The sequence below is a fragment of the Apus apus genome, chromosome 6 (assembly GCF_020740795.1).
Source record: "Apus apus isolate bApuApu2 chromosome 6, bApuApu2.pri.cur, whole genome shotgun sequence".
NCBI lineage: Eukaryota > Metazoa > Chordata > Aves > Apodiformes > Apodidae > Apus > Apus apus.
This window is the reverse complement of record NC_067287.1, coordinates 29,746,733-29,770,347: the sequence shown is the minus strand read 5'-3', so window position 1 is coordinate 29,770,347 and position 23,615 is coordinate 29,746,733. Positions and strand designations below refer to the sequence as shown.

The window sequence follows — 23,615 nt, the reverse complement described above, 5'->3', positions numbered from 1 at the left end:
GTCTATTTGATATACAAAAAAAGCTATAGAAACATTTAACTAAAAGTTTCTGTAAGCCCTCCTAGAGGCATTCGAACTTCAATTACCACTTTTGATTCATGTAAGGAAGGAAAATTATTGTTTTAACCTGTTAACCAAGGAGGCAGCAGTTGAGAAAGACAGATACACTTAAACTTTCCATATCAGCCAAGCACACAGTGTTTAAATAGCAAACCACAGATTAATTTTAAGGACAGCCACAGTCCAGAAACAGTCAGCAAGGGAGAAGCATTGTATTGCAATAATTGTAGGAGGGAGAATTAATGCAAGCACAGTGAATCAAATTCAGCAGCTAAAGATAATCCATTCCTTTCAGGTGCCACAGAGATTAATAAGAATAAATGACTTTTCCCTTCACTAATTCCTTCAATATCTATATGTAACAGCACAATTACCAGTGAGCATGTATTTCATCAGTAATCAGCTCTATCTTTCCAAGAAGTGCATAGTAAATGCATAATGATTATACTTCATTTTTTTATGCCACAGTTATTTAAGCCAGCAGAAAATACAGTCTACCTTCTGTGAATATATATATATATAAAATATATAATTAGATCACATTCAACATTCTTACCCCTTCAACCTTTGGGAGTGATAAACATCAAATTTACCAGCTTCTACAGAAATAACTTTATTAACTCTATTGGCAACTGTTGATTTTGTTTGTTTTGATTTTGTTGGGTTTTTTTTACAAAACAGAAAGCAAAAAATGTAATTCACTGGAGAGCTTACAAATCATGCTCTGCAACTTACTGAAATTACAAATTATTGAGAGTTCCAGGCCCTGTATAGAAACTCAAGTCCACATAATCCATTTCATATGACACTTTATATGACAGGACACTCTCAGTATCCTGGTGCTCTCAAACAATCATCTGAGTAACCATGGAATAGATTAACTATAATAAGCAAAACAGCACATTGTGCTGTTGATTTGCAAGAAGCTGACTGACTAATGCTCAAGAGGATCAATAAAGAAATAGAATGTAATTAGGTAAACGGCAATACTTACCAGTAAGATATTTGTCTAAAGGCATCACAGGTGCAACATGAGGTGTGGCTTGTGTAATGAGAAGGTTTATAAGTTCAGGCTTAAAATTCTTCAGAGTAAGCAATGCTCTTGCAACAAGACCACCCATGGAATGACCTACTATTGCAACACTGGTTGGTGCAAATTCTCGACCCTTAAGCAAAGATCAATAAGACACATCAAAAATAGATTTGACATTGAACTATAGTTATCAGTTGTATATTTATTTCCTCTAAAAATAACTTGTGTCCTCTCAAGGATAATATTAACTAGTATCAACTTGAAAAGTTTACAATATTAATATAAATTTAAATGCCATCTCAAAAAATGTGCTTAACAAAGCTTGCAGCTCAAAAGGAAACATTATATAGCCTGTGTAAACATCAGAATCTTCAGCTAATTTTAATTTCTGAGACTCTTAGGGACACAGGATATCAAAGGACTTTCCTAGAGAAAAATGGATGTAAGGTGCCACCACCTTAGTATTTTAATAACCAAGGGGTTATTAAAAAAAACAGGTAAGGTTTAAGTCTTTACTACAAAAAAAGTATACGTTCTGCATGGAAGTATACGTTTAGAAGCACAATATAGCACTTAACCATGGTTATGAGATTGTCACAAGCATCAAAAATATGTTGAACAGCCCCTCTCCATTGCACTATTATCACACTCAACTATCTACACACATTATAGTCTCCCTTCCCTGCTCTTCAGTTTTCCAACAGAAAAGGCAGCCCAGAATCTCATTCCAAACTTCAAGTACATTATTCAGCATATGCACTACTTACCCTGTACAACTTAAGAATTACTTTTATGCATTCATGCACAAACTTGGTCTGTCGTTGCAGACTACCACCATACAATGCAACCAACTCCTCATTAAAGTTGACACTGAAGAAATTAAAATGATACTTGAAGTCAACATCTTCTGCTTTTCTAAGGGCAATGGAGCCAAGAGAACGTACTAGGAAAAGAAATCACACCAATTAGAACAGTCTAATAGTCACTACTTATGACTATCACTAGCAGAGAAACACAAAGATATAATCTATTACAAAACAAATGTTATATTAAATCCATTGTTCTCCTTAAGATACTTAAGTAAAAAAAAGATGAAAATTACACCCAGAAGCAAATGATCTCTTTTCTAATATGCAATGACATTTTTTTACAAAAATGGATTCGAAGATATAAATAATTGGAGCAGAAGTATCGGCCAGTCACAGTAAGAACTGAACCGTAAAATGAGAAGTAATGATTTCCTGTTTTTGTAAGAAACCCTCTGATAAAAAAAATAAATAGCAAACTTATCATAACAGGAACTTACAGAAGAATGTGGAAAGGAACAAACCTGATTAGATGAGAAGAAAGTATGGAATGAGTTGCCAGGAGCTGCATGCTACGCTGCGACCGAGATCACCACTGACTACAGAGATGTTTTATGTCGAAAACAGATTTATACAAGATCAAGGATTACATTCCCCTGAGGGAATGCTTTTCTCATCTCATTTGCACCTTCTTAACGCCACCAGGAAAAGAAGGCAAAATGAGGAGTCTTGACTTCAACACTAGAGGCATTGCTACTGCTAAGCTTTCCTAAAATTCCTTTAAATATCATCAACTCTAGAACAACATTCCCAAATATCACCAAGATATGTACAGAGGACAGGAAAACAAAACCCTAAAGGACACTTTTCCACCTAAAACCTTAATGGAGAAAGTGTTTGGATTACAAGGTCTTTCTTCTGATCTTTGTCCATCTAATCCCACCTGCTATTCCATGGAGACATGGCAGGATAGGAACACTAATGGCTGCAAATAAAGAAGGACAATAGGGAAAGAAGAATATAAAAGACTCAAAAGCAAGTATATAAAATAACTAATGATTGCTAAAAAATGTCTGCCCAAATTGGATACAGAGAAGCAATTATTCTGGAATGCAACAGCTTCAGAGATCTGCAGCCTGCATAATCCCCCTTCTTGGAAAAGTTTGCTACAGAAGTTAACATACCAAACAAATTTCAGCTATGCTCATGAATAGGAAAATAATATTAATTAAATACTTTATATGTTCAAACACCCAAACAGATATTATCAGCCCGATTAAAGTGAAAAATCTAAATTGTAGTCAATAATTCACCAATTCTATCTAGAGCTAATATGCAATAAGAACACCTCCAAAATAATTTGAAAAGACCTAAAAAGTATTTAAAAGATCAAGTATCACAACTTTATATCCTGGAGGACATGGTAAAATAAGATCGCCCAAGATCACAAATTCCTAAATAGAACTCAGAATCTCAATTGTTTTCCCCATACACACAATATCAGTTTGGCTAACATTGTGTTATATTTTAGAGAACAACAATGTGTTGACAAACCCAGTCTGGAAGAAATACTGGATACTGGAACAAAGATGTAAACACACTACATCACTATCAAACTACTAACTTTGGTGTTTACAATGAAAAATAAAAATGCCTTAGAACTATTGCTTATTTTAACTTTTAGCCCAGCCGTATAATAGGGAATAACCTGGAAAACAAAACCAGGCTGCGTGTATATTGAGAAGTTAATGCTAAGGGAAAAACACCACTACATAAAGAGGTAGGAAATACGGAAGCAACAGGATAAGCCACAACATGATGCTTAATTCTATAGTGCACAATTACTTGACATTACAGATGGCAGCTTGTTTAGTTTCTTCTAATCACAGTCAGGTCTTTTATTTGGCATAATTGCACTACAGGTTGCTCAAATCAAAACCAGCTAGATGTTTGTGAGCAAAAACACAGCAAGGGTGCAGTGGTGCCACAGTACAGCATAAAGTGAACTTCGCTTCTGCCTTTCAAGAGTTAACATTTTAGTGCAGAAAACCATTACAGCTCAACTGTGAAACTGTTTTAAAACAAAAAAAGTCTTCTCACTGCTTGAAATTAACCATGGACTAACAAGAATACTTACACCATAATATGATCATCTGTTATGAGTTTTGTTGATATTATTTCAAACAGAAGACTACTTGCCATTGAGTAACACAAATAAAATACAACAGCTCTTTGTAACATAACTTAGTTAAATGCTTACCTTGTTTGTAGCTGCCAGCATTCCCAGGAAGAAAGAGAACCGGAATTCCTGTCAACAGGAGATTTTTGTTTTCTTCAGCATAGTTCCCTTCCCCATACAGATAGAGCTCATACGCTGGGTATCGTCTGGCTGTTTTCTTTGGTAATTTTATTTTCTGTTGCACAAGTTAAAAAGAAACCAATTACGTCACCTATATTGTTGAAAACAAGAAAAACGGAGTGGCTATGCAGTAATTTAAATGATCTGGCTTATGTTTTATGTATTGTTTTAAATTACAGGCCAAAGAACAGAGAATAAAACACTGAGTGTTGCTTTTAAAAAATAATTGAAAGTAAAGTATCAAATATTTTGTTTAAGAAGGTATTGCTCTGCATAATAACTGGCTGGAGTTACTTAGTTGAAACAACTATTATCTTTAACTGGCATTGAAACAAGCTGCAAATTAATGCAATTTATGTTACAATTGCACATTCTAAAGTAAACCTAGCCTTATACTACAGGGGAAAAAGTGAAATAAACAAAAAAGAGGTGAAAACCCAATCACTTCTCTCAAGACATGAAAATTTGAGAGCAGAAAATGCGGCGCAGGAGTGATCCTACTTATTCCTACTGCACCTGAAAAGTTCTGGAGTCCTCCCCAATACCAGGTAACTCAGAACAAGGCTGTGCCACCGCGCTGGTATGGAAGCTCCACCTGGAGGGGAGTAGGGGAGTGTCAGATGACAGCTATTATGTCAGGGTAAATTACAGGTGCAGTGCAAACTCTCTTAGGCGATTTTTAGAGATGTATCCTGCAAGGGGAATATAAACAATAGCAGTAACCACCTGAATATGGCTCCCCTGAAAAAAACAAAACAAAACAAAACATGATACTCTGAGGGCTTTTTTTTGGTTGATGTTTTCAGAGTCCTTCTGTGGCCTAGTGACAAGTAAACTGGTTTTGTAACAACTGAGGATCCAATTTTTAATATCACAATTTACTATGTAAAAGGACACATTTCTTGTATTAAAACAAAGCAAACAACTGAGCACCTAAACTCTCACATAGGTCACAGGATTATAAATTCCCAAAAGAACAAAATAACCTTGAAACTGAGAGCTAGGTGATGATTAAGTCTTTGACCAGTAAGTGACGACTTTTAGAACCACATGACAGTTCTTTAAATCAAGTAAGTAGTAAGCAAAAAAAATATTTGTCTCCTGCAGGAAGGTTGGTTGGTTTATAATTTTGAGTTTCTAAGATACACATTTTTAACATTTCTGTGAACATGCATACACTTGTTCTAGCATTTTAATACTTTATGAAAATTCAGAGACAAATAAGAGAATTAAAAAATCAAATTTTTAAGGTGCAATTCATATTTTAAGGAAACACTTTATTTTACAGAATAAGATGAAAACTAAACTCTATTTTGCATCAGAAACATTTTTTCAAGTCTGTCTTGATTGCTTTGTCAAGCTAGAAGCATCTTCACTTTGGATATTAGTTTTTTCTCTCAATTGCACCTATAGTAAAGGAGATTCAACTTAATTCCCTGCCCACACACTCCTTTCCTTCTCCTAGCTAAAGACTATTTCCTTTCTCCCTTAGCTTTCCAATTGTTTGCCATATTCGTTCTTTGCAATCTCTTTCTATGATGTTTTTACATATATTTAAAATTCTACAACATAAAAAGACATCTTACATTTTTATATTGTATCTTTTAATTAAATGCACATGTTCAAGAGAGAGCACATTTAATTCCTTCACTGTAAACAAAAAAAGTGAAGCTTTGTTCAGGGCTTGTGTCATCAGATCATCCTTTCAATGTTCTTTCCCTTTTCTCCACCATTTTGCCTTTCCAACTTCACTGAGCTCACTGTCCCTTTCTCATTTCTTTCTACTGCTCCTTTTTCAAAGGCTTGCAAAACTAAATTAATAAGGTTTTGCTACTAAACTAAGAGTGCTCTCAAGATATGTTTACATGACTTCTTGATGGATCCAATCAACCATTCTTCCACAATATCTTCCTGGTTCATAATCTTTTCAAAAACTTTTACAGAACAAAAATTAACGAGCTTCTTGAGGTCAATGTTGAAAGTAAAAAACCTACACAATTCATGAGAACTTTACTACCAAAATATTGGGGGTTTTCAGTAAATCATAGTGCTCAAATATTATAACAAAATGGCAATGCATAAAGACATTCATGTTCCATGACAGTGGTTATATAATTGGCTGTAATGAGCTGCAGTAACTTTTTACAATGCCAGTGTAGGCTTCATTTTTCAAACTAGTTCCTACAGAAATTAGGCTTATGTGAAAAAGTCCTCATTATTAACTTACTGATCTCTTACCAGGCTTAGCTGAACAGGACAAGAGTAGGTTTAATTCAAATATTGCAATTCTATAGCTCATGCAAAAAAGATAGTTAAGTACAAAGAAGAAAAAAATAAAATCCAAACCAATTCCACTACTTAGTATGCTTGACTCTGAGGTAACCCACCGTTAGATACAACAGAAGTCAAACTTCTTACATTTAATTTCTCAGCTATTGTTTTGTAATGTGACACCCTATCTGGAAGAGAGGATATGCACCTTTCACCTGAAACTCCTGCCTTGGGGTTTTCTACCAAAGCCAGCATCACAAAGACATTAAAATTTAAACAAGCCCTCCAACAATGAAGAGGTACTTTGAAAGTACAACGACTTAGCAAACTTTTCCTCATTTCTGCCCTCACAAAAGTACTGTTTTCCACACAGTAAAAGTGATTACCCAGGAAATAGAAATTCTGAGGCAATACAGCCAGCTGCAACTTTATCTCCTGCATGGAAATAGTGATACCTTTGAACCTTGCATCTCTTACCAGCACAACACTTGCCTAAAGATGCTTCAAGTTCAAGCTCTGATGTAACAAGTAAACACACAAAAGATGTGAGGTGGCAGATGACTACTTCAGGCAATCAGTAACAACAGCACGCAGAGCTTGCCATTAATTTTCAGTTGGTTGGCTTCAGACTGAAGCTGAAGCAGGTTTTGGCTGCTAGGAGATCTAAAAACTTACCACATAGTATTTAAGTATTTATAGCTGCTTAAATAATTTTGTCCTACAGCACTGACTAAATAACCCTTGATGCTATACCAAGGTTCCCTTTTGGAGGCTAACACAGTTATGTCAATGGTAGCAAATGAAGGTTAATAGATCTGAAAATTTACTTGCTGTTTCATTACCAATTTAGGTAAGTAAGGTTTTGCTTTAACATAATCTTTAACATGGCAATGAATGCTTAGGAATCAACATAATATGCTTTGGGGTGCTTTCAATAGGACAGAAGATCCTGTATCAAGAACTACTCCTAAAAAGAGAAATTGTTTTCTAACAGCTGCAGCAGGCAGTACCAGCACTGAACCTGCATATATTCACATATTTACATTCTCCTGTTATAAAGCCACAATACTGGAAAACAACAGTTCCATCAGCAGCCCTCTCTCTCTCATACTGAACCAAGGTTTTCAAAGAGGTTTCTAAAAGGATTCGCTAGGAAAGGAAAAGGGAATTCGAGCAGCTTTACAAGTTCTCCCATAAACTGTGAGACTGAGCCACCTACAAAGTGCTCACCAAGAAGACTTTGCACTACTGTTTGCTAGCTTGAGAAACACACTCACATTTGAATCTCAGTTACTCAGTTGTTATTCTTTAGAACGTCAGTTGCTTCACACGCCATGAAACCACAATAAGGAACAAGTGCAAGACTCGATCTCCCGGCCATTGATTGCCGCGGGCGTTGTCAGAGGACCCGGCCCAGCCTCTCCCACTGCACTTAAAGCCTGGATGAGCCTGTGACCGGTTTTCCAAGTAACTAGGGGCATTTACAAGTTAGAAAACCGGGAGCTTTTCTACTCCTTTCGTTTGCACAGGCGGCATACAGAACACCACGTTACCTCACGGAGCGGCAGCCTCTCCCTTCCGTAGCCACCCAAGGCGCAGCAGGACACGCCGCAGCCCGCGCAGGGCTGCGTGCCACACGCAGGAGCTCTCCCAACAGCCGAGGCTCTCCCTGCCTCACGCACGGCTGGCCCTTCCTCACAGCTCCCTCAGAAGCGCAGGGAGCGGTCCGCAGCCGCCAGGCTGCTCTCGCCCCCCCGCAGCCCGGAGCCACAGGAGCCCCGCACCGCCCCGCACCGCCAGCCCCACCTGTTACGCCGCCGCCCGCCCACGCCCTCCCGCCCAGCCTCCCGCCGCACTCACCAGATACTCGGGGTACTCGTACATGTAGGTCATGCTGCACCGGTTCTCCTCGTAGAGGAAGAGCACGTCCCGCACGCCCAGCAGCACCAGCGCGGCTAGCACGCCGTAGGAGAGAGCCGCCAAGGCAGGCAGCCGGCGGCCCGCCCGCCGCATCGCGCCCCGCCGCGCCCGGGAGCGCAGCCCTCGCCTCCCCGCGGGCTCCCGGCGCACACGGGCGGGGCGGGGCGGGGCGGGGCGGGCAGCGCCCGGGGGGCGGGGCGGGCGCCACGACCCGGCGGCCGGCAGCGGGAGGGCGGGCGCCATCTTGGGAAGGTCCGGCCCTCGGCTGCCGCGCGGGGCGCCATGGCGGGGAGGTCCGCAGCACCGCCCGCCCTGCCCCCGGCGCGGCGCTTGCCAGGGAAGGCGTGTCCGCCACCACAGGGAGGTCGGGGCCCGGCAGCGCCGCCGGCTCGGCCGCCCGCGGTGGGTGCTGAGGGGCCGCCCTCGGGAGCTGCCGCCCGGCGGGAGGCTCCTTGGCCGCCCCCGCCCCTTCAGCGCGCGGCGGAGCAGCCGCGTCCGCGGGCCGGGACCGGGCTCGCGGGGCCGCGGCCTCGCGCTGCTCCGGGCCGGAGAGAGGCCGCCGCTTGGCGGCGGGTCCGGGCCCGGGCCCGCCAGCAGCTCCGCCAGCACCTCCGCACAGCTTCCAGCGCTCAGCGCGCACCCCGCGTTACTGGAGGCGGCTGGTGGTCTTGTGAGGGGAGGGGGTGCGTTCATTAAGCACTTCTAACAACTCGCTGTCACTCGGCGCTCTCCACTGACCGTTGGTCTCTGCGTGCGACTGCTGGCGTTGCTCATCGGAGAAAACTAACAAAAAAACCCGTAATTTGTGACAAAAACAATGTGACTCCACCCCACCGGCAGAGGAAGCGATGCGAACATCAGTTTGCAAAGACAAGGAGGAGTTACACGAGAGGGATACCTTATAGAAATACCTGTTTCGTTTGCCTTTTCATCTTCACTGACACATACTTAAGGCTTTCCACCTCCTCCTTGGAAAGAAACAAAAATAACTCGGTTTTCCAACAGTATTTGTACCATTTTTATTTGTAAAAATAACCATCTGAATGCATTGCAAGATTAGTTTACAGTTAGGGTTCTTCCTTACATGAATACAGCATTCAGTAGTTGAAAAAGTTACTAAGCTGTGCTTGAGAAGACTCAGGTTGTAATTCCAAGCCATTCACCAAAGCGTTTTTCCTCTTTTTGTATGTGACGTTTACCCAATTCCTTAAACTTCAATTTACAAAAGCAAACAATACGGACAAAACCCCACCGAAACCATCAAACAGTATTTTATATTGTTTATTACAAATGTTATGCAAAATATAACACTGGCACCAGATCTGTATCACGATGGTTTGAAAAGATATATTGCACATGCTAAAGCATAAAATATAAGACAAAACCTACAAAACATAAGATATTGGCTTTAATATGTAGATCACTGCATAAGAAACGCATAAAATTACAATTTTTACACACACTCAAGATTGTCCCTAGTTTAAAACACCCTCCTCTATAACACTGACCTAAGGGTTACTTTTTGTGTAATAAGAAAGCATTTTCAGCACTGCAAAAATTATACATTATTCCTGTAGAAATTTAGCATATTAATTTTCATTTCAATGCAGGTATAACATATGAAAAGAAGAAACACTTTATACATTCAAAGAAGGTCTGAAATGAAAATTTCCTGGTAATATATTGCTTTTATAACACTCAAATGAAAAAAAAGACAAGTTTCACAAAACATTTCCGTAATACACAAATATAAAAAGGCACTCTAATATTTTTTACATGACTAAGAATAAAAATCACATATTTTTTTTGTTTTAAATCATCCTCAAGATACATAACCGAGCTTCTCAACAGTACAATGGATAAACAATTCATTTCATGTGTTTGTTCTAATTCAATAATCTGGCAGTTGTGTCCTGCATAAAAGTACCAAACACATTATGGTGCCCTTTTAGTAGCGATGAACAGAAATCCCCTGAGCTATTTCACAGCAATTTCAGGCAGTCCAGAGGTTGTAACTCAGTATTTAGGAGAGAGACCTAGGACCCCATCCTGCTATGGATTCCACCTGCAGCTGTGGTTAAAATACAGGAGGAAACGATCCTGCTAATACTCCTGGGCAGACCCTCCCCACATCCCCTTTGCTTGGTGCACAGAATCGTCTGCTTACTGTAAATTGCAGGATCCAGGGTTAAGTGCAACAATCAGGTACGACTAACTCTACTCTTGTAACAAGTCCACAGAAAGGCAAGGTATTTACAAGAGTAAAATTATTCCCGTGCTTAAAAACCTGTCCTATGTTACAAATTTATTTCTACATCTGATAAATTACATTACAGATTAATTAATGTACTAGCATACAAAAAAGGGACCTCACGTGGGATGTGGGATAGGCCAATACTGAGTGCTTCCAAGTGTCTTGTTCCTAACAGTTCTCCTCCTAAATACACCACACTCAAAACATGAGTTTCCCAGTGCCCTGAAGATGCTAACAAATTGTGTTTCTATGATTTCTGGAATACTGCATACTTGCATCATTGTTAGTTCCCAGAAAAGTTTAATCTGTAAAGTTTAGATCTGGATCCTAGAAGGATCAAAGCAAATCAGTGATCTCCTGTGGTTCTATAATGTTGTTCACATCAATAAGAGGCAGCAGTTGCACTACGCAATTACCAGAGCTACGAGGTATTGTGGACATACAGAAATATGTTCAGTAACTCTGTATGGTAGCAAGTAAAAATACTGAAATTTTGTAAACGGCTGCTTAAAATAATGCAACATTCTCTTTGTAAAGAGGGCTGGTTTTCTCCTTAATAAAGCAATTCCATGGAGGACAGAGTAACTTTCTGTCCAGGGTGAGACTTACAAGTAATCCTGCCAATGAGCCTACGTACATTTCTGGTTAAACTATGATTAAAAGGATGATCCTGCTGTTAGACAGGAGACTGCCATTTCCCATTTGTTTTGTTTCAATGCCATAACTCCACATTAAAAAAGCAAAATTTGGGATTTCTATTCATTTCTGAACACACACTACTGAAAACCTAAACAATTGATCTCTCCTCTTATTTTCAGTGCTTAAAGTAAGGTGGTAATTGCTGTTCTGCAACTCTTAAAAGCTAAGATGTAATTTTTTATTGTAAACTTTGGAAATTTGTTCATGGTTGAAAAAACATTTAATTTTACCCAATGTTCAGAGTAACAATATTTAATTTTAGCAAGGCAAAAATAAACTTGATATATAAATACCTTTCCTAATTAAAGAACTGGAATCTGCCAATAGATTTTTAACATTTAGTGGAACATGGCTAAAAAATGCAACTAAAATAAAACTTTTCATTTACTCTGCTGAAAGGGACACTGAGGAAGCTCACAATCTCCTCCCAGCCCAGATGCAGGCCTGCAGGCAGCCTGAGCATGGCTGATGGGGACACTCACACCTTGACTCCATCCTGCATTAGAGAATCACAGAATCACAGAATGTTAGGGGTTGGAAGGGACCTATGAAGATCCTCTAGTCCAACCCCCCTGCCAGAGCAGGATCACCCAGAGCACATTACACAGGAACATGTCCAGGTGGGTTTTGAATGTCTCCAGTGAAGGAGACTCCACAACCTCTCTGGGCAGCCTGTTCCAGTGCTCTGTCACTCTCACAGTAAAGAAGTTTTTTCTGATGTTTACGTGGAACCTCCTATGTTCCATTTTGCACCCATTGCCCCTTGTCCTATCACTGGACATCACTGAAAAAAGCCTGGCTCTGTCCTCCTGACACTCGCCCTTTACGTATTTGTAAACATTGATGAGGTCGCCCCTCAGTCTCCTCCAAGCTAACGAGACCCAGCTCCCTCAGCCTTGCCTCATTACCTTTTCGTCTCTTTACTCTTGCTGTACAGCGTTCTCTCACTTGTCTAGCAAGGGGTTGGATCCCTTTCGTCTGCTCTTAAAAGTGAAGGAAGGTGTTTCACGCTCTGATTTTTAGCAATATAGCCTGTGGACTTTATCTTTGCATTCCACCCAAGAAGATGGGCACTCTCCTGAAGTGCATCAGACCTTCCTTTTTCTGCTCAGGCCATCAGCCTTGCCTGGATTCACATTTCATTTCACATCACTCCAAACAGCACGCACAAATGCTAACTAGGAGAACAAGCCATAGTTATTTTTCCTGGGCATTTGTTTCATTTAAAATAAATATAAATACATTTACATTAAAAGTATATGAACATATTATTTAGACTGAAAAAAAACACAACACACTTGTGGTCAACACATCATCAGTTACAAACGTCAACTTGAAACCTGTGTCATAAAATGTAAAATTCACTCAAGACTACTCATTACCTCAGAAGTTTATTTTTTTATGGTTTAGAAAAACTACTTCATTATGTCACTCACATTTGAAGAAAAAAAATAAAAGTAGCAAAGTCTTCCGTTTAATTACTGAAGAATTTTGGTCCTCTTGGTATAGCTGGTTAGTTCATTACAGCTTTTTGTTTAGGTTTTTTTGTTTCTTTTTGTTTACAAAATCTCATTCTTCCTTTTGTACATCTGTTGCGGAGGAGGGTTGTGGTCCATTTGACCTAGAAACTTTGGCAGAAGGAGTAAACATATTCACAAAGTTGACATTGCTTTAAAAGCTGGTGACAAGAGGCTTTTTTTAGCATGTATCTCCAATCCCCCACACGGCACAGCGCCAGGTTTTCTGGTGTTTGGTATTTCAACTTTTGGTGTTTTGCTTTCATTGCTTCACCTCTGCTCTCTTAATCCAAACACTTGCAAAAGTATTTTAAAATTTGATAACGTTTACAGTAAAAATAAGTTATTTTAGCATAGAAAAGGAAAAAAATCCATTTCAGTTGCCAAGTAACTATGAACTTTTACGTATGTCTTTGTCTACACCTGATTTTTTTTCTTTTCTGATACTAGATTCATGGTTAATGGCTCAGGTGACAGAAACATCTAATGACCCTAATTCTGTAGTGCAAATAAACCATACATGTTTGTGCTGAATTGAAAAAAAATAAGGGCCAAACAATTTTCATTTTACACTAGTGGTTCCACTCGTGTCTGTGAGAAAATATAGTGAGGCAAGTAGAATTTGGCCTTAAGAGTTTATAACTATAGTTTTCTAATTGTGTGCTGCAACTAAGAACTGTAAAAAGTGCCTTCGGTATGTTTAAGTGCTTAATACATGCAGAATGTAAAAGGTTTAGTTTCCTGTAGAAAAGTAATACAGGCAGTTTTCAGATTTACAACTTTACCTTTGGTTTGTATTAAAAAAAAAATAAATTAATTAAAAATTATCTAATTATCAGAGCCCCTGGAAGCAGGGAACAGACAGAGGAAAGGGGTAATGCTCAAATCTATGAAGGCTACAATGGATGGTGTACTAAAGGTACAGCTGAAACATGTAAGAACTTTTTACAAACAGTTCCCTGTTTATTTGTGCTGTCAAAAAGAAAAAAGGCGTTTTCTCTTTTTCTACTTAAAATAAGAGATAGAGACTTTCCACAGGGGCACTTAGGGCCTAAAGAAAACATCAGGAAGTTGAAAAGCTGCAGAACATTAATGGGAAAACGTTTCAGTAAATCCCTCTGTCTTTGTTATTTAAAGGCTTGGTTCCCATCAAAACTAGAAATCTTTCAATACCTACTTGTCAAGAATAATAGTTAAGAATATAGCGGTGGGATTTAAGCTGTTTAAAAAGACAAAAATAAAGCTGAAATTAAAATAACAATGGAAGAAGTTTTTGAATACCAAAAAGTCAAAATGTTTCAGAATCCGAATCATTGTCCCCATCCTCTGTTCCTATGTTATTACTCAAGGGCTTATTGTACAAGTTAGCGCCACTCCCCGCGCTGGAGCCATCGCAGAGATGTGTCCTGCCCAAATTGTCTTTTTTAAAGCAAACGAAGTTGAAAGTCGTCATTGAACTGGAAGGAGAAAAAGGCATCATGGTAGCCAAAATGAGTGCCAGGCAGTCAGCCACGTCTTTGTTAGGGGCGCAAGCCAGGGCTGGCGTGTGACCTGGGCACAAAGGCAGACAAGGCAAAGGTTAGTACGGAGGGCACCGAGGGTGGCCCTGGGCCTTCCTCTGGTACATCTCTAGGTGACCTCGTAAGCAGGAGATGTACGTTCAGAAACAGCCATGGCAGGCAACAGGGGTGTGTTACTTATTTTAAATCAGACATGCTGGGGAAATACACACTTGATGGAGCACTGAGACCGCTGTGACCACAACAAGCAGTACTTTTTTTTATATAAATCAGGCAGCAAACAGACTTCACGGTATGAATGAAAGCACTTGCTAAACACAGTTCTACAGCACAGAGGGTACGATGGGTACAAACACAGGGAGTACAGCAACAGGGACAGAAACTGGCTTCAGTTTCTGTGTGTATGAACAAGTCTCATTCTGAGAACAATGACTTTCATTAGAACAATAAATATATTAGTATAAAAACATTTTGAGGTAATAAGCGAACAATTTCAAAAATTGATCAGTTGAGTATCTATTCAACTCAGGAAGCAGTTTATTTAGGAATTAAATGATGAGAGAAAAGAATTAGACCGGAGCATGTAGTACATGTATAGCAGGTATGACTATGTGGATGTTTAGTTACCCAAATTTACATAATGTTAGAAGAATAATGACTGCACTTAGAAAGCATGGCATACAGTTTAAATACACAGTTAATATTCTACAGATGTCAGTAAAAGGAATAACTGGGAAGCTATTAAAAGCTTGTCTTCACTGCAGTGTAAGGTGGCTCCTGCCCCTAAGGCAGCTCTTCACATACTCAGCCCTTGGAAATCAGTGTGCTGATTACACTTGCTGTCTACACATTTTGCAGGCTGCTGTGTAGTACTCCAGCACTTTCCAACAAATCCTTCTTTATACAAGAGCAAACAAGTCCTTTGGAGAGAACAATCTAAAGCGCTGCAGCAACAGCAGTGTGAGGCAATGACCACTACTGATGTCCTACTGCCTCCAGTGAGCTAAAAACACCCGCAGTATAGGCGAGTTTGATAGACAAATGGGAGTATGTTTTGCAGCAAACTACCCATATTTAAGCACTGACTGCAGTGAATGCAAACCCTAAGTGGAGTTTCCTCTTCCACTGAGTTCCAAGCATGAACACCTTTAGGATTGTACTTATACTAAGATTGTACTTCAACTGCATATGCAGTTGTTCCTAGAAAAAAAACAAATGTGTGTAAAATTTAAACTTATTTTTAATTTGTTACATACATTTAAGTTAACTGGATCTGTATGCATAATTTTAATGATAAAAACTGTGATCAGAAGCTAGTCTGGTTCATTTTTCTGTTCCCTATCTCTAAAATGAGGTTAGGGCCAGATGACTTCAGTGGATCTCATCCATGCAAGTTCATCTAGCAGCATTTGGTTAACAGCAAACACTCACCACTCAGTTCTTTTCATCCATTGATCTCAAATGTCTTGCAATGATGGGTGAGTATTATAATTAATTTACAGATATGGGAAGATGGAGGCAGTGAATTGTTACGTTAATGCCATGAAGTCAGTGTTGTAAGAATGGAAGACATTTTTAAAAAAACATTAATTATAGAAGCTCAGGCCTCTATGGGTTTTATAATATTTAGGGAAGGACTTCAAAGAGATCTGAAACAAAATCATCAGATTTATTAATTAATCATGTCTTTTATGAGCCAACGGTAATTTACTCGCATCTTGGATTAGGTCAGACAATTGGAAAGCAGAAGTTTTGATCTCAGAATGAACTAGGACACAATGAAACATATGTTGATGGTTTTCTTCCTACCCATTAAAGCATGCGCTGATTGAATGCATAATCCTTAATTCTTCTGCAAGGCGTCAGATTTATCCGGTGCCACTTGCATGTTTAGGAAATTCAAGTTACCACTGCACTCAAGCATTAAAAAAGACTAGCTGTTGACAGTACATGCAACATGAACAGTAAAAGGGACTGCTGTGATGTTTAGAATACGTTTTTATATTAAAGAAAAAAAAATAGGTTCACTTTGTTGTTGTTTTTTCATAGGTACTCACACAGCTCACTGTCTGTGCTTGGAAAGATAAAAGCATCCATGATGTCTATCATCAGCTTTTAAGTCTACTGCTTAATAAATTTGTTGTAAAATTTCCTGTTAAGTCCTACCTAAGATTGTCAAAGTGTATTATTTACTTACCATTTTCATCTACTGCTAGGACACAGGCCCCTTTGGCTAGCAACTCTTCAACTACCATCTTTAAGCCATTTCGTGCAGCTATGTGGAGAGGTCTATAAAAACATAAAAACTAAATTCAAGTTCCGTTTAAAATAGACTTTCTAGAAAAAGTTAGGTAATGCTTAAAGCATACACAGCATCAGCAAGAGTTTGTTTCCCTTCTTTGGATCATTACAATTGTGTTGTGGACAGTAAATTATATTACAGCCTGTAAAATAATCCTCGTGTTCCACACCTATAAAACATACATGTAAGTCAAATCTATTTATCTTTAGATACATAAAGATTACTTAATACCTTCCAGTCTAAATGCCTTCTTTAAAAAAGCTCTCATTTTTCCACATTTGCAGCACACAATTGACATTTAAAAGCAAAATGAATCTAGAACTGAAGAAATGCTGTTGTTCCATCCCCCTGCGAGCACTAAGTGCTCTGCCACCTGAGCTCGTGATTGAATCTTCTCCTGTGGGATTCCCCCATACCAGTCAAATAGTTGCAGCTGGAATAAGAATACCAATGGTTCTAGCTCTGCTGATGTTGTATGGTATGGACAGGAATTGCTCACTAAATATTCCCTAAAAAAACCCTGAAAATTAAATGTACCACCTTAACTCTAAACAAATTATTTATATTTAAGGTGAAGCTCAAAAAGCTAGGAAATGCCAGATATATACCTTCACAGCCACATGATTAACAGGTATTCTGATAAGAGTCCTCAAACAAATGACCTCATATAATTTTTCCATCAAACCATGAACAGAATTGCCATCAAAGGAATCAAAATTAAAAGTGTAAACACAGTATAAACCTGGTCTTTTCAAGGGCAAGCACTCAAAAAAAACCAGAAATTAACTTTTTTGCTCTATGAAAAAATATAAGACATTAATTTGAAATGCTAAATTGGAATATTCTGATTGAGAGGATCAGGCTATACTCACGTCTGCAATGCATTATTTTTTGCATTGATAAGGCTCTGTTCTTGTATCTTGTCAAGTATTAGCAAGGCACATTTTTCATGACCCTGTAGTTGGGGAAAAAAACAAACAAACAAACAAGAAATGGTGTTAATTTGCTGAGGAGTTTGAAATTGAGGCAAAATAAATGTTACATATAAAAGAGACATACAATAACTCATTTTGAAACACAAAACATACTACTCAGTGTGTAAAGACATGTAGTACGTGAACTCTAGGAGCCTTAAAATACCATTTACAAACTGCCACTCTTCGGATGCTTTAGCACATTTGGAAATGTAGCCATTCACCTGTCTTTCAGCCCTCCGTTCTCTATGTATTAATTCACCTTCCCAGATTTCAGAGAAGACTGCTGTTTCTCTTGAGAGAGCATTCAATGGTTATTTATTAGAACTAAATAGTAACACAGAAAGAGATGGTTTAATCTCAAAAACTAATACTGTACTTTCTGAGACTTGAAATGTCCTTCTGTGTTGTTAATAAGCTCCTACAGAATCCCTTCAGTGGGAGAGGTCTAACAGTCAACATTTGGGCACAAGGCACATCTGGGCCTTACTTCTGATCCTGTTTCAGCACAGTAAGTCACACATACCCAGCCTACACCCCTGGCAGGTGAACAGCTGCTGGAAGGACCCTGAGAATTCAGGGAGGCTTGTGTGTCTGCAGAAACTGGAGTAATACTATCATGGTGGAATCCAGTCTGTAAACAAGAGCAAGAAAAAAGGCCCAGGAGAGGGAATCCCATGGACTTTTTTTCTTGCAGCAACAGGAAGCAGTAGTAGCAACTGAAATTAAGCAGAAGAAAGGGTGGGAAGAGACACCACCACCAATCTAATCAATGCCTCTGGTTTTATTGGTGCTCTGTAAGGGAAAAGCTTGGGTTCCTTCCACAGAAGTAGGATAAGAAACAAGAAGAAATACTTTTTAAATTGTATTTGCCACTGAACCAAAGTTAAACTGTTTTACAATGAGATCAGGTGGTAAAATCTTAAAGGGTTTTCCATTACTTCTCTTGGTGTCTCCTTATATTTCAGCTGTCACAAGAGGCATCCATATTTATCCCTTTACAAAACTTTGAAACAGATTTGGAAAAAAGCTCAGAACAATGCTCCCTTCCTCACAAGTGACCACCATATATCCATTGCAGAAAACGAATCAGAAGCATAAGCACATATATACACACATACAGAATGTGAAGAGAATCAAAGCATGCAGGGGTCTTCAACTTACTTTACTGCTAGCCAAGTGCAAAGACGTGTTCAACTCCTTATCCTTTAATGTCAGGTCAGCCTTGGCAATGTTCACCAAAAAGTCTGGGGTATAGAGAAGAAATCAATGAACAAACCCAATGGGTAGATGAACATGTAGAAGCGGGGAAAATTTTACTGTTTTAACATACATGTGCACACATGCTAATCAATTAAGCCTTTATGGAATGTAAGCTTTCTGAGCATGAAGTGAAAATAATGAATGAGAAGAGACTAATCTTGTGCAGTTAATCACCGAAGAGAGGCAGAGTTAATAGCTCACTCACTGTGCTGCAAACCAACAAACACATATTGATCTTAACTTATTGATAAACTTTCCCATTTGCAGATCAGCAAGTTCTGCCTGAATCACCTTCTCCTGAGAACAAGTGTAGATCCTGCTTTGAGAGGACTAAGTGGATATAAAGAATTCAGGGTACTGTCTGTGCTGTTGAAACTAAGGAAAAGGGAATTCTGTTAAGCCAATATAGCCTTAATCTGTATGTGTCTAGTCTATAGTCTCGCCTGGAAAAGCAGCTGCTGGAAGCTGCCATTTTAAGAACGGGACTTCCCATAATAAAGGTTGCACAGTCCTTTTCACACATGCAGCTTTATTGCTCCATAAAATCAAGGAAGTGAACAAGATAATAGAATTACTACTCCACGCATGCTCTTTAAAAGGAGGAAATTTCGTCAAGTTTGCTACTGCAAATGTTCACCAAGACTGCCGAGAAACAAGAACTGAGAAGAAAAGTAGTTTTTTTAGAGATGTAAAGATATCCACACCATTTATTTTTCTTCCTTAGTTTTCACAGGAGAAGAAAGACACAAAAAAAAAAGACAAAAAAAAAAAAAAAAAGACTACCTATTTGGGATAGTAACTACAGTAGCACTCCCCCTTCAAGATGAAGAGAGGCTGTACTCACCCACAGCAGCTGCGTGCCCGTTTTGAGCTGCCATCATGAGAGGGGTTTTCCCTGCATGATCCGCAGCGTTCACGTGCGCGCGGTGGCCGAGGAGCAGCTGGAGACACTCCACGTGATCCGCGAAGGCTGCAGCGTGGAGGGGCGTCCTGGGGGGACAGCAGCACCAGACCAAGAATGACAACATTCCTGTTTACCTACCCAAGAACTTGAACAAGCAAGACATTCTTATTTATTTCTTTTTTTTTCCTAGTAAGCTTTGAGTTATCACCAGGGGAATGTTTTAGTAGCAGCATCTGAAATAAGTAATATTTACAGTCTCTGTCCTGCTGCAATATAAACTTTAAAAACAGGGAAACATAAAGTGGATATGATACTGTGAAGAAATCTCATATTAGCAGCATAGTTATTTTAATGGAGCCTGCTGTGCAATGTGAAAAGCAGTACAATCCCTCATTCTTATTAATCCGCCTTTTTTTTTTTTTTTTTAACAAGCCAAAGACAGGAAGAACTACTAGAAAATAACAGATCCATTATTTTAAAACACCAAAGTATTTGAAGTTATAGTAAAAAATACTGCAGCAACAAGGTGCAGTAACAGTATTACTATAAAAGGCAGAAGGAATTCTATCCACTTTGAATGTTACCAGTTTCCACAAGACTGAGACACTAGAATTCATTCACTCTCTCCCCATGACATTCTGTAGTGTGACTAACAGAGCTGAAAAACAGTTGGTACACAAGCCAGCTTGAAGTGTTACTTCAGGTTTTGCTTATCAGTAGGGGTGAGGTGGTCTTATCCTTATAACCATTCTAATCACCAGGTCTTGAATTTGTTTTAATTAATAGAAACAACAAGTATTCCATTTTTGGTATTTCAGCAATATTAGTTAAATATTTATCAATACAGACATGCACAGTGAGATTATCAACATGACAAGGATATGGCTGAATGCACATCTCTTGCTGTATCAGTATTCTTTTGCTGCACAGATGTTTTGAGTCATGTGCCCTGAGAATGCTGACATAACATTAAAGCTTTTAATATAATACTATTCTACGTGTACATAGTATCACTTCACTTAGCAAAGATATTTAACAAAGAAAACTGCTTCAAGGCAACAGCCTATAGTTAGAACTGTTCTATAGAAACAAAATACTATTTCTTTTGTATTTCTTTTCCTATGTACTATGAAATCAAATACTTCATAGTATTCTTCCTTCAAGTAAGTCACCGTTTAACTCTAGCACTGTAAAATGCTGTCCGAAAGAAAGTCAGCTTGACAAGTCTTAGTTCAACCATCTCAGATGAGGATCAGTTCCAGAGGTTCAGAAAGAATTTTATAAAAAGTACTAGATGTATTAATGAAGATAAAATGTAATTTATTTAAGGAACTATTACCTTCCTTTGTCATCTTTGCAATTGACAATGCTGGCATCGATGGCTCCGAGGAGCAGGGATGCACAATTTTCATGATCATTGATTCTGCCAAAGAAAAGACATTTTCAAAAGGGTAATAAGTTTACATCTTTTCCCACTTTCCACTATTCGTTTACTTCCCAGTAGTATCTCTTACTGGTTATTTTTAGTTATCCTAACATACATTCGCTATAATGCTCTCAGTCAGATTTTTGATTATTCCTCATATCTCTATGCAACCACATTGGATCTGCTGCTATGAATTTCAGTTTCTAAAGCAAAACTGGTCCTGCAATTCACTGTGCACAAGGGTAATTGGAAGTGCAGTGCAAACCCAGGATTAAGACCTTAATACTTTAAAATCCTTTAGTCTAAATGTCAAACAAACCTGGGTCTGGAAAGCACTCAGTCATAGATACCTACATATAGAAAGCTTTATTTGAATGTTCTAAGTATTGAAGCTCACATCCCTTCCAGCTCACACATTTAATACTTTTTCTTAATGGACGAACTCAATTAATATTCCTTCTGGCTACTGTTATTTTGTCTCATGTCATTATGAAAATGAACAATGTTTAGTAACAGTATTGGACATATAGTATAGTTAACACACAGCCACGCTGGATTAGTTGCTGTTTTCATTATAAATTTGCATGCATTTTTAAGTTGCACATATTTTTAAGAACTACATGCTAGTTTAAAAGAATATAAATATTGAAGAAACTTTCAAAGACATCACTAGAAATTCAGATTTCAAATACTATGATTCAGCCACAAATTATTTTATTTTAAGCAGAGTAAAACCAGTGCTTTATATATGCTTGTACTTCTCTAATACATTGGGGGTTTTATAATTTCAAAGCTTGATGCATGACAAATTACTTTTCTTCTTTCCAATTATGTGGAATGTAGAAGGGAAGCCTACACAACTGTAATTCCTGTCATTACTTCTGGAAGACATTAATTCTTCTAATAGAACTTAGAATAGAATACAGTCATTCTAATTGTTAGCAGAAATTAGGGAGGTTTGCATTTCTTTTTTCAGTGCTTAATTCCTTACTCTTCTGATGGGTTATATGTTTCAATAAGCATGTTAGGTCCCACAAACACAAGCAATCTTGCATGTTTTAAAAATGCATTTGCAATTATATTACAAAAAGTTATGATTTTGCTCTATTAGAACCCTTCCCATATGAAAATGTACTGCTTTATTTTAATAAGGAACATGTATAAAATACATGCATGGAAGAAGAAGTATAGCTCATAATGGCCACCACCTTTTTGTTGCTTGTAAGTAAAACATGAGCTATGGATACAGATGATGCTTCTACAGCCCATCAGTCCCTTTGGCCAGGACCTGGGTAAGAAGCACCAATCCTTCAAGACAGAGATTATCTCAGAGGGAAAGAGCCCATGAAGAAAGTCAGTCTGGAAGACACTCAGCTGAGGATGTGGCCTGCACAGAACATTATTCTAGCATGGCACAGATTGTTGTTTGAAATCCTTCCTTCATTAACACTTTGCTTCTGTTGCTAAATCTGACAGATTTTTTAACTTTCAGCCACTATGTTTCATAGGAATCTCAAATGCTCGTCCTTACACAGACACAGGCACTACAGCCCAGGTCATGGCCTAAGAAAGAATGAAAGAGCTATGAAGTCCCAGCCTGTGTGGGGAAAAGACATAGGTCTTTAGCTGTAAACAAAAGGGAGCAAAAATGCAGCTACTTCATTACAAGTGAGAATTTCATCAAAAGCGCAAATGTTTGAAATTTATGCAAAAGTATTTTTTTCTCTCCCTTTTTCTGCCACTTTTTCAGCAAAGATAAGCACAATCTTAGTATCAGCTTTAAAACTATTACATATCCTAAAGCATGTGTTATGGGACATTGCTACTTACACAGCACAGTGCAATGGAGAGAAGCTATTTCCATAGAATGTGCGGAAACATTTTTGTTCCAATAGTACCTCTATGCAGTTTTCATGACCTATAAGAGAACAAACATTTGCCAGTATTGCATAAGGCAAGTAATTAATTTAATTTTTAGTAGACTTGCACGGATTAGAATTTAACATTAAGTTAAATAGATTTTTAAATTCTTTTTAGTGGCAGCAGCAGGATACATCCAGGCTAACAGCAGTACTTACTAAAAACATGGAAAGGAAGAGGAAGTTTCTTTTTTTTGTGATGTTATGGATGCCTAATATTAGACATTGCTTTACACATCTGCAAAGATGTTTTCAATGATGGCATTAGGAAGCTTTATCCTTATATTAAGCAACAAGTTCAGATTATCTAGTTTAGAATAATCAGTTCAGTTCAGAATATCCATCTTTTCTGGTGGCATCTTGCATCAATAATTAAGAAGGTGACACC

The 23,615-nt window shown here is 38.5% G+C and overlaps 2 protein-coding genes across 12 annotated transcripts in view; both read right to left on the bottom strand.

Moving 5' to 3' along the window:
* PGAP1 (post-GPI attachment to proteins inositol deacylase 1) overlaps nucleotides 1-8,579 on the bottom strand; it is a 38,407-nt gene extending 29,828 nt beyond the window's left edge. The window contains exons 1-4 of the mRNA XM_051623117.1: nucleotides 8,390-8,579; nucleotides 4,160-4,313; nucleotides 1,861-2,036; nucleotides 1,055-1,226 (exon numbers count right to left, since the gene is read on the bottom strand). Of these exons, the coding sequence (XP_051479077.1) occupies nucleotides 1,055-1,226; nucleotides 1,861-2,036; nucleotides 4,160-4,313; nucleotides 8,390-8,542 (655 nt within the window). The 5' untranslated portion in view covers nucleotides 8,543-8,579. The remainder of the gene's footprint in view (nucleotides 1-1,054; nucleotides 1,227-1,860; nucleotides 2,037-4,159; nucleotides 4,314-8,389) is intronic.
* An 864-nt stretch (nucleotides 8,580-9,443) lies between these two features.
* ANKRD44 (ankyrin repeat domain 44) overlaps nucleotides 9,444-23,615 on the bottom strand; it is a 141,302-nt gene continuing 127,130 nt past the window's right edge. For 6 of the 11 annotated variants that reach the window (XM_051623180.1, XM_051623183.1, XM_051623182.1 and 3 more), the window contains 7 exons: nucleotides 23,139-23,226; nucleotides 21,222-21,305; nucleotides 19,823-19,968; nucleotides 18,880-18,962; nucleotides 17,614-17,696; nucleotides 16,637-16,728; nucleotides 9,444-14,470 (listed from right to left, as the gene is read on the bottom strand). In XM_051623180.1, the coding sequence (XP_051479140.1) occupies nucleotides 14,208-14,470; nucleotides 16,637-16,728; nucleotides 17,614-17,696; nucleotides 18,880-18,962; nucleotides 19,823-19,968; nucleotides 21,222-21,305; nucleotides 23,139-23,226 (839 nt within the window). In that variant the 3' untranslated portion in view covers nucleotides 9,444-14,207. Of the gene's footprint in view, nucleotides 14,471-16,248; nucleotides 16,350-16,496; nucleotides 16,514-16,636; nucleotides 16,729-17,613; nucleotides 17,697-18,879; nucleotides 18,963-19,822; nucleotides 19,969-21,221; nucleotides 21,306-23,138; nucleotides 23,227-23,615 lie in introns of all 11 variants that reach the window. The other 5 variants (XM_051623188.1, XM_051623189.1, XM_051623190.1 and 2 more) reach the window with 3 other exon arrangements.